Source organism: Vespa velutina, chromosome 7 (genome assembly GCF_912470025.1).
Source record: "Vespa velutina chromosome 7, iVesVel2.1, whole genome shotgun sequence".
NCBI lineage: Eukaryota > Metazoa > Arthropoda > Insecta > Hymenoptera > Vespidae > Vespa > Vespa velutina.
In genome coordinates this window covers 8,466,662-8,481,330 of record NC_062194.1, presented here as the reverse complement: position 1 = coordinate 8,481,330, position 14,669 = coordinate 8,466,662, and the positions used below count along the sequence as shown (strand labels likewise).

General features: G+C 36.3%; 1 protein-coding gene across 8 annotated transcripts in view; it reads right to left on the bottom strand.

Annotated features, from left to right (window-relative positions):
- Positions 1–14,669, bottom strand: part of LOC124950652 (LIM domain-binding protein 2) — a 122,672-nt gene that overhangs the window by 14,116 nt on the left and 93,887 nt on the right. For 6 of the 8 annotated variants that reach the window (XM_047497632.1, XM_047497627.1, XM_047497628.1 and 3 more), the window contains one exon: positions 2,773–2,866. In XM_047497632.1, the coding sequence (XP_047353588.1) occupies positions 2,773–2,866 (94 nt within the window). The remainder of the gene's footprint in view (positions 1–2,772; positions 2,867–14,669) is intronic. The other 2 variants (XM_047497633.1, XM_047497630.1) reach the window with 1 other exon arrangement.

The following is a 14,669-nucleotide window of genomic DNA, read 5'->3' as shown; positions in this document are numbered from 1 at the left end:
AATAATAATAATAATAATAATAATAATAATGATAATAATAATAATGATAATAATAATAATAATTGATATTTATTAATACGTTGCATATGCAACGATTTTTCTAAATAAATTAGTCATGAGAAGAACGGTACGTTATTTGTAAAATGGAACAATTAAATGAATATAATACTGTACGAAGATATTCTTTTTTCGTCTTTTACTATACTTTTTTATTAACCACAATTAGGATGTCAAAGTTTATTCTTTTTTCCTTTTTTTATTTTACTGCACTTGTTTATTAACCATCATTAAGTTGTCAAAGTATACGTATATATATATATATATATATATATATATATATATATATATATATATATATATATATAAAAAGCAAAAAGGAAAAGAAAAAGAAAATTGTGTGCAATATAGAAATATACCTGAACATATTATCGTCAACAAGAGATATAGATATACTTCAAACCACGCGCAAACTCTCGAGCTTATCGAAAGAACATAAGACGTTAAAACGTAAGTCGTAATTCGTTATACCGATTGTATTAACAAAAAGAGAAAAGGAAATATTTCCAAGTCGTCCAAGAGATTATTATTTCCTTTTTTTTCTTTTTTTTTACATAACAAGATAAGAGAATACGATGATATATCATTTTAAAAGGGGAAAGGAAAAGAAGAAGAAAGAAAACAAAAAAGCAAAGAAAAGAGAACAAAAATTAAAATAAAATAAAAAAAATCATAAAGAAGATTCCATCTTCGATTAATAATTATTTAACTGTTGCGTAATTATTTAAAACAAACCTTACGAAAGTTTTATAATCTAAATGCGCAAAATCGAATGCCTGGCAGCGATTAATCTTACATGAAAGATAACCAACGCATTGAAAGAAGATCGAAATGATCCTCAAAAAAGAAAAAAGAAAAAAAAAAAAAAAGGAAGGAAAAAAGGAAAAGAAAATTACAATCTTTACATGAAAAATAAAGTTAACTTCAAATATCATCACCGATGTCCATTTCTACCTTTATGTCTTTCTCTGATTCGAATTAGTCTAATCTGACGAAATAATATCGGACGTGATGAAAGCTGTGTGCTTGCTCGAAACAATTCTCAAGCTAAGATCAATCCATTGTACTTAAAAGCTAAGTAAAGCTAACCCCGATCATTCTTCAAAAATCTTTTTTTCCCCTCGTTGATTATTATTAACGAAAAAAAAAAAAAAAAAAAAAAAAGAAAGAAAAAAGAAAAAAAAAAGGGAAACTATTTCCAATGGCATTAATATAATAGATACGTTAAAATAATTTCGATAATATTTTTCAAACGAATTTAGTATAATTCAAGAAGATCTATGTATGTATATATACATACATATATACATACATACATACATACATGTGTGTATATGTATATATGTACATCATGCGTGTACGTACATACGTTTGATCAGATTAAAAAGGAATCTTACTCGAGGAGGAATCAAGCAGGCATATCCCGTTTTAATCCCTCGACGAAAGTAGCGAGGCAACGAAGCGCGAAGAGCGCGACATGTGCGCGAACAATAATGCGGATCGTATCTTATCGCTATTATCGAGAATCTCTCAGAAGCGACAAGTTTATCTATCGGCGGGTATATGGGCCAGATAATTTTATAATGTACCGGGGTAAACGCGCGTGACTCGAATAACCGAGTTTGAGCGTGTCGAATGAGTGTGAAAAAGAAAGAGAGAGAGAGAGAGAGAGAGAGAAAAAGAGAGAGAGAGAGAGAGAGAGAGAGAGAGAGAGAGAGTATATTCGATAAGCGAATGAAAAATTGACATTGAGAAGAGTAACTGGAGAATAAGTAAGAAATTTACTTGTGTAAAGTTAATCCTCCTTTCTCTTTTTTTCTTTCTCGAAATTACATATCTTTCTTTTTTTTTTTTTTTCATTTTTTTTTTTTCATTTTTTTTTTACTATTTTTTTTTCCTGCCTCTTCTTCTTCTTTACAGATCAGTCTAACTTCGTTCTCTTAACTTTCTTCATCATTCTTGCTGTAGTAATATGAAAAGTAACGTAACGATTCGGACGGCATACTCGCGTGAAAGCTTAGAGAGAAAGAGAAAGAGAGAGGGAGAGAGAAAGAGAGAAAGAGAGAGAGAGAGAGAGAGAGAGACCATCCCCCCTCTTCTTTTTGGTGGAACTTTCTTTGAATCGCCGCGATATTGGGTAAGAAAAAGAAAAAGAAACAAAAAAAAAAAAAAGGAAAACAAAAAGGATAAGAGGAAGAAAAGAATTCGAAGGGAAGGACTGAAAGAGTTAAAGCGAGTTATGTAAGTAATAAAAAAAAGAGAAAAAATAATTGGATAAAAATTTTCGAACGATAAAACTATATTCATTCATTCGATTTTTAAGAATATATATATATATATATATATATATGAGAGAAAAAATATACTGTTAATTGTTAAATATTAATTAAGTTAATGTAGATAGATGAAAGGAGAGAAAGAGAGTGAAAGAGAGTGGAAGAGAGAGAGAGAGAGAGAGAGAGAGAGAGAGAGAGAGAGAGAGAGAGAGAGAGAGAGAGAGAGAGAGAGAGAGAGAGAGAGATGAAGAGATGAAGAGATTACTTAAATATTATTTCTAAATGATCTCACACACACATTCACATAGGCATTCTAATTAAATTTATTTAATTATTAGAAAGAAAGAAAGAAAGAAAAAAAGAAAGAAAAAATAAGAAAAAAAGAAAGAGAGAGAGAGAGAGAGAGAGAGAGAAAAAGAGAGAAAGTGTGAGTACTCACCTCATTGCGCTGCTGTAACCTCTTGTTCAGCTCGTAGAGCCTGTAGTCCGGTTGTCCGAAGTACGGAGTATGCCTCCTGGGGACAGGCAACGATCTGTCAGATCAGACCGATTGGTCATGTTAGGTGTGCTGTGTACAATGTGTTCCTTGTGTGAGTCGTGTGTCGCGTGAAACACGAAATTGCGAGTTTCGAATTGGCGCGAAATTTAAACGAAGCAAAGAAAGATCGCCGAAGGCTTATAAAATTGATTTTTCATGTGTGAAACTTCTCATTACGGCGATCTCTCTTTTTTTTTTTTCTTTATTTATTTATTTTAATATTTTTTTGATCTTTTCATTTCAAAGAACGATTTTCGATCGGGATCAAAAAATAAATAATTTCTGATTTTGTCATGGATCAATGATTTATTATTATTATTGTAATTATTTCATTGAATTTTTTTAACAGAAACCTTGTTTTCCTTTCTTTTTTCTTTTTTTTTTTTTATTTACGTTCTTTCATGGACAATACACGACCGACACACATGTGTACACATACATTTTTATAAATTAATAAATATATTGAAACATTTGAATGAAGTAAAATGATGGAACTATTTGTTCGTTTATTATTCATTTGCTTTTTATTTTATATCATTTTATGCTAATGAAAAATAATTATTTTAAAGCAAATGGAAAATCATCATTGTCGTCATCATCATCATTATCATCATCATCATCGTCGAATAATAGAGAATGTTTGAATGAAAGAAGAGAGGAGAGGGATAGGCGACAAAGAGCGTCGCATTCGAGGGAACGAATCGATCGAATGCAGACTGATATTGATCTTCTCGTTGTGGAAAAACGCTTTATATACGTATCTGCGAGTCTTTCTCCTCCGTTTCGAGGCTAAACTCGGCGAGTTTCCGGTATATAGAATATTTTATATAACAACACTTCCCTCCCCCCCCCCTATCCCATTTCTTTCTCTCTCTCGAGATAAGAAAAAAATAAAAATTAAAAAAAATAAAAAAACAAGAACAAAAAACCAAACTAAAAAAAAAAAAGAAATAAAGAAATAAAGAAATAAAGACAATTTACAAAAATAAAAGACAAAAACAAAAGGAAAAGGAAACAGAGAAAAAAGAAAAAAGCAGAAGGAAAAGAAGATGAAGAAGATGATGAAGATGAAGATGATGAAGATGAAGATGAAGATGAAGATGATGAGGAGGAGGAGGAGAAGAAGAAAAAGAAGAAGAAGAAGATCAGGAGAAGAAGAAGAAAGAAAACGCGAAAGAGCAAAAGTAAGCTCATTACGATTAGAATAGTATCTTGCTTGAGAAATTAAATGGTCCGGTTAAGCCGGAACTTTGAACTTTCAGGTAACTACTAACTTTTAAACTTTGCGAATGAAATTATATTATCGAATAAAAACGAGACGTGCTTTTTTTTTCCTCTCTTTCTTTTCTTTTTTTCTTTCTCTTTCTTTTTTTTTTTTTTTTTTTTTTTCTTTTTTTTGTCGCAGAGCATACATTCTTTTCATGGAATTTACGCGAGGAATTCGATCGATGAGTGAAATCGAAGTTCGCGAAGCAAAATTAATGTTCGGTTAACCGAACGATAATAATTAATGTCAAGTGCCGTTGGTAATTAGTTAGTCGTAGAGAGCTTAGCGTTCATTAATAACAACTGGAAGGAAGGAAGGTAGGAAGGAAAGTAGGAAGGAAGGAAGCAAGGAAGGAAGGAAGGAAGGAAGGAAGGAAGGAAGGGAGGAAGGAAGGGAGGCAGGAAGGTAGGAAAGAAAGAAGGAAGGAAGGAAGGAAGGAAGGAAGGAAGGAAGGAAGGAAGGAAGGTAGGAAGGAAGGAAGGAAGGAAGGAAGGAAGGAATGAAGGAAGGAAGGGAAGAAAGAAGGACGAAGGGAGATAACCACGGTAACACCTTTCTCGAATTTCAAAACAAATTTTCCTAATCGTCATTCCGAGAAATTGAATTCTCCTTTTCTTCTTTCTTTCTTTCTTTCTTTATTTATTTATTTCTCCTCTCTTGACTTCGTACTAAACGCTGAAGATTCATTCGTATGAAATTCCGTTGTAAGTCTTAACGATCGTACTAATTACCCGGCATTAATCGTCGATTAACGACTCTCGCAGTCATTACGAGAAACGATTAACGATACGACTTTAATTTTTCTTTTCGCGGTATAAGTCTGTCCACGTTTACTCTTTACAATATCAATCGTTGATCTCCAAGTAACTGTAATTAGTTGTTATGCGAACATTTAATTTGCTAATGTTATGTCTTTCTTTCCGGAAAGAAAACAATCAACAATTTTGTCATATAGCGTATACGATGAACCAATAGAGAATTACTATTTTAAGTGATTCTCTCTCTCTCTCTGTCTCTTTCTCTCTCATACCTCTCTCTCTTCTTCTTTTTTCCTTTTTTACTCATATCTTCAATAAAATTTATACGAAAGATTAAAGAGTCATTTCAAATAGCAATTATCAATGTGATACTTGTACAAAAAGTATAAGTATGATAGAAAAAAAAAAAAAAAATATATATATATATATATATATATATATATATATATATATATATATATATGAAAAGAAACAGACAAAAAATGAGTTTACTGTTTTGTAATATTTTTATTCTCGTATAAAAAAAAAAAAACAATTACCATCTCAAATGACTTTCTCTTTTTTTTTACTTAACAACTACAATAAAATTTATTATAATTTATAATTATTTAAAGATTATAATAATAATTTAAAGATTAAAAAGTCATTCCAAATGGTATTTATCAATACGATACTTATTCAAAACTCATAAATATATTGTAAAGAAAGTACGTTGTCTATGTGCGCGCGTATGTGAGTTTATAAAGGATTTAATCTCTCCCTTTTCAATTAAAATTGATTACTTGACAATTACCGTCATAGATAAACTTTGAAATCTTTCTTTTTGATCTCCCATAATCTCGTGAAGATCACAAGAAAAAAAAAAAAAAAAAAAAAGAAAGAAAAAAAGAAGAAAAAGAAAAAACAATATGAAAATAGATTCACTGTCACGTAATTTTTCTTCTCTCGTATAAGAAAAGAATATCCTCTTATTTTCTTTTTTTTTCTTTTTTTTTCTTTTTTTAAGATCGATCACTTTAAGAGGAACTTGGCCTTACTCGTCTCCGGAGAATCAACGACGTCTACTTACATGCTCTCACGGATAAAGACACACCCGCATACTTAGAGAAATACGACGTACATGTATACCGTATATGTGCGTTTTAGGTGAACACGTGTGCAGTCGTAAGGGTGAATTCAGTAGGGGTGGATCGAGTTTAAGGGTTGCAAGGGTAACCCAGTGTTGTGCATGCTTGATGTAGGGGCTAGTGAAAGCGAGACGGACAAATTTTCGGAGAAGGAACACGATCGTCGAGAGAAAACACGGTCTAACGTGTCTACGATTTGTTCCGGCAATTTAACATACGAAATTTCCACGAGGAAACGCTTAAAGAACCGAAACGAATTCGTGGAAGCTAAAGAGAATTTATTTTATTGTCTCTCTTTCTCTCTTTTTATTTGTATTTTTCTGGAAAAGAAAATTTGAAAAGAAAAGAAAAAGAAGGAATGGTTCCCTTATAAAAAAAAAAAGAAAAAAGGAAAGAAAGAAATCAAAAAACAAAAAGAAAAAACAAAAACAAAAAAAAAAAAAAAAAGAAAAATAAAAATAACTTCTTTTCCCAATATTTTTACATTATCCCACGTAGATATTTTTATACATTTGTGCATGTAAATACGTGCTTTCATGGATGTCTGCGTAGATATTTACGATAAAATAAGATCGCGTTAATTTCCTCGACGACAACGTAATTTCACGTGAGGCACGTCCAACGTAGCGATAAACTTGGCGTACGCGCGTGCACTTACCAGTTCTCTCATTCAAGATGTGCCACACGGTCGAACTAATTAATTCGTGGCACGGCCTGGCCAGGTCGCGCGCGCGCGTTCCACAATTTTCTCTCTTAATACTATCCATGATCGCGAAAGATCGTTCTCCCGATACGAAAGTGATCCCGGGAAGAAAACAACTTTTACTCTCTCTCCTCGTCTACGTTAACCGATATGGTAATCGTATACGTGGCTCTACGAATACGCTGGTTTCGTAAATATTTTTTAAGTAACAAGTGTAAGAGAGAAAGAGAAGAAGAGAAAAGAGACAGAGTGTGTGAAAAAGAGAGAGAGAGAGAGAGAGAGAGAGAGAGAGAGAGAGAGAGAGAGAGAAATGTTTTGTATACGGAATATTTCACGATAATTACGATAAATCTTTAAACCGCAAGACATCAAAGCAAATGATGTAACAAATTTGATCAATAAAGATTATGAGAGATTACATTTTTGCTCGTAAATATGGTAAGTGCCGAATTAGTTTTGTACAAATCTATATATGTATATATATTACAATATATTATATTATATGTATTTTATTATAGTCATAGAAATTATTAGATTAATATATATATATATATATATATATATATATATACACGTACACACATTAATTTAATAACTAAAATATATATGTAAAATAGAAACATACACACATATTAATCTAATAATTTTTATAACTTTTTCTAGATTAAATAAATAGAGAAGAATTTATTGTTCTTTTATTATTATAACATGAAATTTTACTTCCACGTATTAGTAAATATACCTATGAGTCTTCAAAAAGTCATGAAAGAAATTTGAAAAATCTTTTAAATTGTTATTGGGAAATAAAGTTTCGATCGTAAACGAATTCTAATAAAATCGTTCAAAGTGTTAAAAACGAAGAAAAAAAAGAAAAAAAGAAAAAAAAAAAAAAAAAAAAAAAAAGAAAAATTATGGCGATTGAAGTGATACAGGCCGATACTTAACGAAAATCAATCCGAAGAATCTACTCGATCTTCAAAGTATAAAAACTAATAAACAAGTATTACTACAAGTTGTATAGAAAATCCAGATCACGTTGTATCAACGTAAGCAGTAAGAGAACCTTTAGTAAGGAAGTTGGCGAAGAGAATCCGCGGGATTTGCAAACAGGTCGCCGTGGGTGGGTTCGGCCGTTATTAAGCCGAGGGGGTTAATGGCTTTAGTTCGCGCGGCTAATGGGCGACGCGTCGCGGCGCATGCCATGCCATGCGGAGCGCACCATTCGAATCAGCTGACCGGCCAGCTGGCTCAGAAGGAAATATCGTCTCTTACGCGAACCACCGTTCTATTAAGAGTCTTCGTTTTCTATCCAGCATCTTTTCTTTTCTTTTTTTCTCTTCATTTCTCTTCATTTCTCTTCGCTTCTCTTTTCTTCTCTTCATTTCTCTTCTCTTCTCTTTTCTTCTTTCTTTTCCGTCTTTCTTTCTCTCTTGGATTCGGTTAACGGTAAGGGAGAGCACGTCGGAGAGGGTGGCAAGAGAAAGAACCCTCTTGGTACTAGTGGGTAGTAGCGGTAGAAGAGGTGGAGGGTGGCAAGAGGGTGTTATTAGGGGCTGCTCATGGGGTGGCAGAGCACGATCAATGCCAGGGAGTCATGCTAGTCTCTCTCTCTCTCTCTCTTTCTCTCTTTCACTCTATCTGTCTATCTCTCTCCTTCTCTCTTCATTCCCCTTACCAACGAGACTACGTCTTTATATAACCAACACGCACACACGTGAAACATATAAGAGCTCCAATGTATCGCTGATAGAACGAAGAGCCACGAAACACATCATTGGAATGAGCGAAACAACGCTAGAAGCACGTGCACAGATTATGATTTACCGAATACAAGTTCGATGAAGAAAGAAAGGATGGACGAATGGACGGATATGTTTTTATTCTTTAAAGATAATTCGAGATATATTGTCGGATAAGGTAATTCTCTGTTTTACCGACTACTATTATCGTTTCTTCTTGGAGAGAACAAGAAATTTTTTTTTTTAGAAGAGAAAACGCCGAGTCACATTCTAGTCGTCCTCGTCCTCGTCCTCGTCGTCGTCGTCGTCGTCATCATTTTGCAAACACCGACGGTCTATAAGATGGCGTCGGAGTTCCAAGGCGACGCATAATCCGCATTTACAAGATCTCGTACGACGAGAGACAAGACATATAACCCTGTGTATCCCGATTATCAGGGTGTTAGGAACAAATTAGCATAAAGGATGTCAACGTTACCAAACCTTGAGTAATTCGTCTCATGCGTGATCGAAACTAGCAGATATCGTTATGACGAAAAGTAAGGCCCGTAGTCTCTTTTACCGAGATATCTTATCAAAGAGAGAGAAAGAGAGAGAGGGATAGAAAGAAAGAGAGAGGGGGCGGGATAGAGAGAGAGAGAGAGAGAGAGAGAGAGAGGAATAGAAAGAAAGAGAGAGAGAGAGAAGAATAGAAAGAGAGGGAGGGAAAGAGAGAGAGAGAATGTACATAAGAGAGAGAAAGAGAAAAAGAGAGGAGTAATATCGTTTGCGTAGAATCTAAATTTAGATGAAGATTACGATCATGAATCTTCTCATAACAGAGGAAAACATTAAATGAAATCGAACGCGATTTGCAGCAGTAAGTAAAAGCTTACGTGTTCGACGTAACGTTTACTTCGGGAAGAGGAAAGTGGTTTCTCGCGATGCTCGAAGTCACAGAGAAAAGTATCAACTGACTTGTCGGACTCACCCATAAAAGAGCGATAATCGCGGTGAATGTATATATGTGTGTGTGTGTGTGTGTGTTTGTATATACTCGCATACAAATACACACGCGTGCACACTCGCGCATATACATAGAGACAGATACAAAGACGAATGTGTATACACCTTCGTACACATGCAGCTCGTTCTCTTAAACTCGGGCAGTGGCCATTGCTGGAAAAGTGAACGGTGAGGCTCACTATGACGAAATCCTGGCGCTAGACGAGCTACCATTAGGGACCGGTGGTCCTTTACAGTGGCGAACTTACGATCTCACTTTTGCCTCGTGAACGTAAGAACATGTAGTACACGGTGGTTTTATATTCCCTTCTTGGACTTTCGATCGAGTTTAACTATTACTCTCTCTTTCTTTCTCTCTCTCTCTCTCTCTCTCTCTATCTATCTATCTATCTATCTATCTATCTATCTATCTATCTATCTATTTATCTATCTATCTCTCTACTCGGTCGATCTCTCAGTACGTTACGGCAAAACTACGAAAGCAAAACTGAATGAAAGAGGACAGTGACTTCTCACGTTCTCTCTAACTGTATACTCTGTTCTAAAATGGCTGATCGGGATTCCTTAGGATCACGAAGTGGTAATGCCGAACTGTTGCGTTACCACAGTTCGCGAAAGTTCATACCCGTCAATATGCGTTGGAGTTCTCATTAATGGATAAAAAAAACGATGTATAAGAGAAACGATTTGCGGAATCCTCTTGATAGTCAACAGGCATATCTCAACGTCCGATGACTTTTCCAACTTGTTTACGCAACTCGAAGTAAATAATAAACGTAAAAGATTTAACGAATATAGTAGTTTTACGCACAATATTACTCGATTATAGCTGATGATGACTTTTGAACCTGATCCGATGATCGATTCTACGAATAATTAAGAAGGCAAAAGTACGAAAACCGCAGTGATTTTCCGTATAAATTGCTACCACCGATCGATAGATCGATCGATTCCAAATTGGAGAATGAAATTATTAATGAAACGGAGCGAGACGATAACGACGTGGACTGTGTTTACCCGTCGAGATACGAATAATTGCGACTTTGGTCGAGCGCATCGACACGGATCGAACGATTAAAAGAGAGAAAGAGAAAGATGATTGAAAGAGAGAAAGAGAAAAAGAAAAAGAAAGAGAGAAAGAGAGAAAGAGAGAAAGAGAGAAAGAGAGAGTAAGAAGAAAAAAGTGGACTTTGCGATCCGTCCGGTTACCGCTCGCACTGTCCTGACCTCTGCCCTCTACGAACTGAGGGCTATCAATTAACGGCACGAGAGCACCCTTCCAATGAGATCACGAAAGACACGCCACAAAATCGGTATAGGAAGAGATATAAAGGTTGTTTTTCACGCGAAAAATAACTGGATACTATGATAGAGTAAAAGTTTTCAACCCTTTTTGAATAGTACGAACGTGTATTTACGTGAAACCTTTGGCCAATTTACTGTGATTATTAATTGTATTTATACGTATCGATTATTAATGATACCTATTATCTATTAATATACATCTGATTTTGATATTTTAACGTATTAACCAACATTCGATCATTTCCTAATCGTCCTTAGTTCTATAAACATTTCAAAATTTAATTTTATTATACCACTACGAAATATTTACTGGTCGATGTTTTGAAACAATCGAGAAAAAATCACAGACTAGGGATCTTACGATTTGGATGTAAACGTAAGGTGTACGCGTACGTACGCTTACATGGCGTACGATGTAACAACCTTTGACACGAGTTGTCCGATGAATAGAAGGAAGACGGACAGTCGGACAGGTTGTTTCTGATATGTTTCAGGATCGAATTCCTTGGTGTATGGGCTAGGTATAGTCCAATGCATGCAATATACATTTATTTACGTATATGCATGTAATATACCCAAGGGTAACCGAAATGTCGGTTCATAGTCTTATTAAAAGCGAGAATTACATTCTAATATCTCTTAGAGATCTGGTTTCACTATTTAGAGTTCGCATCAGAATTCGCATTTGAAAGGAACGCGGTAAAACAGCAAAGAAGGTGGACTGGGAGGTTCTTTAAGAAGATTCCTGATGCGTAAGGACGTGGTAACAACTAAAACGTCACACAACGGTGACACATCTGTTTGTACTAAATTGCCGTGGGATTATCGAGCTCGAAGATGTTACACGAGCTCGAGGAAGGAACCGGTTCTCGTCGTAGACCGACGACGAGAATGACAAAAAGAAATCTCGTGAGTCCAGCAACAGTAACAGCAGCAGTAGCAGCAGAAACAGCAGCAGTAGCAGCAGCAATAGTAGCGTCAACAGCAACGACAGCAGCAGCATCAAAACGTCTACGCGACGTTTCAAGTCGCATTGCTTACCTCCTTGCCCGTTGGTCTATTTCTAACAATCGTTTCTCTATTTCTTCTAAGAAGTCGCGCCTCTTGTAACATTCACAACATTTAATACTACTACTTCTTCTTCTTTTTTCTTACTTCCGAGAAATTTCTGAACCTGCTATTGAACCCTTCTCTCGGATTTTACGTTTAACATTTTTCAAATGCAGAAAAGAAAAATTCGTCGACCACAGAAAATTATTTATCAGGATATATTCGTTACATAGAAAGATCGATATGTTTGGGAAATAATTCATGTCTAAGACATCGTGAGAAATCATGAGAATTCCAAGGTGAGAAGGATAAACGTGTAAACCGAATCGACGTTAGGTCGTTACTTGGGTCGTAGACGAAATACGCTATTATTGCCCCAGCCGTTAGCACTGTTTACATGGAAATGACGAGGCGATAAATTTCAACTGTCACGGTCCCATAGTTGTCCATCGTTACCTCGACTCTGAAAAGCTTATGCGTGTGTACGATGCTTTTACGAAACCAACGGGATATCTTCGATCAAGTTAATAATCTACTTCACCTGTACGATAGATATCCTATAAATCCCTTAAACACGATCGTAGAGTTTTCTATGGAATCTCTGAAGAGAGATAAAAAAAAAAAAGAAAAAACAAAACAAAACAAAAAACAAAAAAAGAAAAGAAAAGAAAAAAAGAAAAATGTTCGAATATGTACGATGTACGAATCGTTGAATAATATCCAAAAATGTTCAGGTACGAATTTCGAAAAGAAGATTCCGCGTATCTCTGTCCTTTACTATCTTACAGAGAGAAAGCTTTGGAGTAAAAGAGAAGGCAATTCTCGCGGTCTCCGCCTCCGAGAGCAAGCGTGGCTCTCGCGGAGAGAAGCAGCGTGGGAGGCTGCTAATTTATTGCACATTAACGTCACTTGTCTCTGACCACGCGCAAGTAAAGACCGCCGGCCGTGGACCGACTGTGGCCGGTCCCGAACGACGTTGAAACGTCGGGACGTTCGCCGACGTTTAGAAATACAAGGAGAGGAAATTTCGGACTCTGGGCCAAGCCTCTAAGAAGAGGCTCGTCCAATCAATAGTTTCTACTCGTTTCTCAAGTATTCCAATCTGGTGCAATGACACTATCGTCCAATAAAATAACTTTTCTGAAAAGTTATTGCCTTTAGATCGTGTTAAAAAAAAAAAAAAAAAAAAAAAAAAAAAAAAAGACAATGTGGGATTGTCTATACGAAAAAGAAAGAAAAAAAGAAAGAAAGAAAAAAAAAGAGAAAAGAAACAAAAAATTATCCGTGATCAGCGTTCGTTCGTTTATTTAATGAACGATTGCCCATTAAATTCTGCTTGCTATCCGTAAGAAGTAAGTACGTCGCCTAAACGAGAATAGCATGGAAAAAAGGAGCGATCGAACGTAAAGAGAAAATCTCGAGAGTTAGAGAGGTAGAGGGAGTACGTCTTTCTCTCTCTTTCTCTATGTGTGTGTGTGTGTCTGTATATATGCGCGCGCGCGAGACGAGCAATGAACAAGACGCGACGAACGAGGAATCCCCGACTTCCTCGCTCGTCCTTAATTGGGTTCACGCCACCGCGTTAATAAATGCGGCCAGGCAAGTACATTCTGCGCATTGTGGAGTCCGGCCACGCGTACCACAGGCCCTTATAAAGGCTCAATCAGCCTGATCCCGATTGAGTCGTTAATTGCCTTAAAGAGGGCAAGGCCTCGTGTGTGTCTCTGTCGCCACCGCTGAAATGCAAAACCGCACTACTACTGACTAGCCGTACTAAGTTCTTATATTTACATAGTTTTCCCTCCTTTGCGCTATTGATTCATTCTCTCTCTCTCTCTCTCTCTCTCTCTCTCTCTCTCTCTCTCTCTCTCTCTCTCTCTCTCTCTCTCTCTCTTTCTCTATCTCTTGATACATTCATAATGACCACTTCTAATGTAAGTACCTAAAAAAAAAATTAAAAATCCTATATCAGTCTACTCTTACGGTCCTAAATCGCTGCTACAAGTTTTCATCTTTAGCTTTCAATCGGTTATCCTTTGAGAGTAACTTGTAGGAAGAGAAGGGGTCAAGATACTGGACCAAAAGAAAATGGACGAATCGAGATACAAAGGGTTTCTCCGAAAGAAACCTAAGGGAAACCGAAGACGGTGGCAGAAGTAGAGACGACGCTCGTTGCGATGCTTGAAGTTTCGTTTCATGCATTATGAGAAAGGAAGCACTACATACTCTTTCTCTCTCTCTCTCTCTCTCTCTCTCTCTCTCTCTCTCTCTCTTTCTCTCTCTCTCTCTCTCTCTCTCTCTCTCTCTCTCTCTCTCTCTCTCTCTCTCTCTCTCTCTCTCTCTCTCTCTCTCTCTCTCTCTCTCTCTATCGCCATCATTGCGTTCTCTAGCAACACCGGAGGAGAGCTTCAGGCGCTTCCATAACTTTGTTCTTGCACGAGCTATCCTCTTTCCACCTTCCTTCGTCTTCCCCTCTTCCTCTTTCTCCTCCTTCTCCTTCTCCTTCTACACGTTCCATCGGTATGCACGCAGCTTCTCATCTTTCTCCGGCTCTTTCCCGTTCGATGCATCTTCGAGTGCAGCCTACTCGCTCCTTCGTCGTTTACTGCGATGGTATTAACTCTTCTCTTTTCCTACCCATCCCTCGCAACATTATCAACGCGTCCAACCCTTATATTCCTCCTCCTTCTTCTTCTCCTCCTCGTTCGTTCGTTCGTTCCTTCCTTCCTTCCTTCTTCGGTTCTCGTATACCTCTCATTTAGAGCCGATGGAAAATTAATGAGGTTCTCGCCTCGACTGCGAGTTGCCTCGAACGTACCACGCAAAACAGATGAAACGAAATTT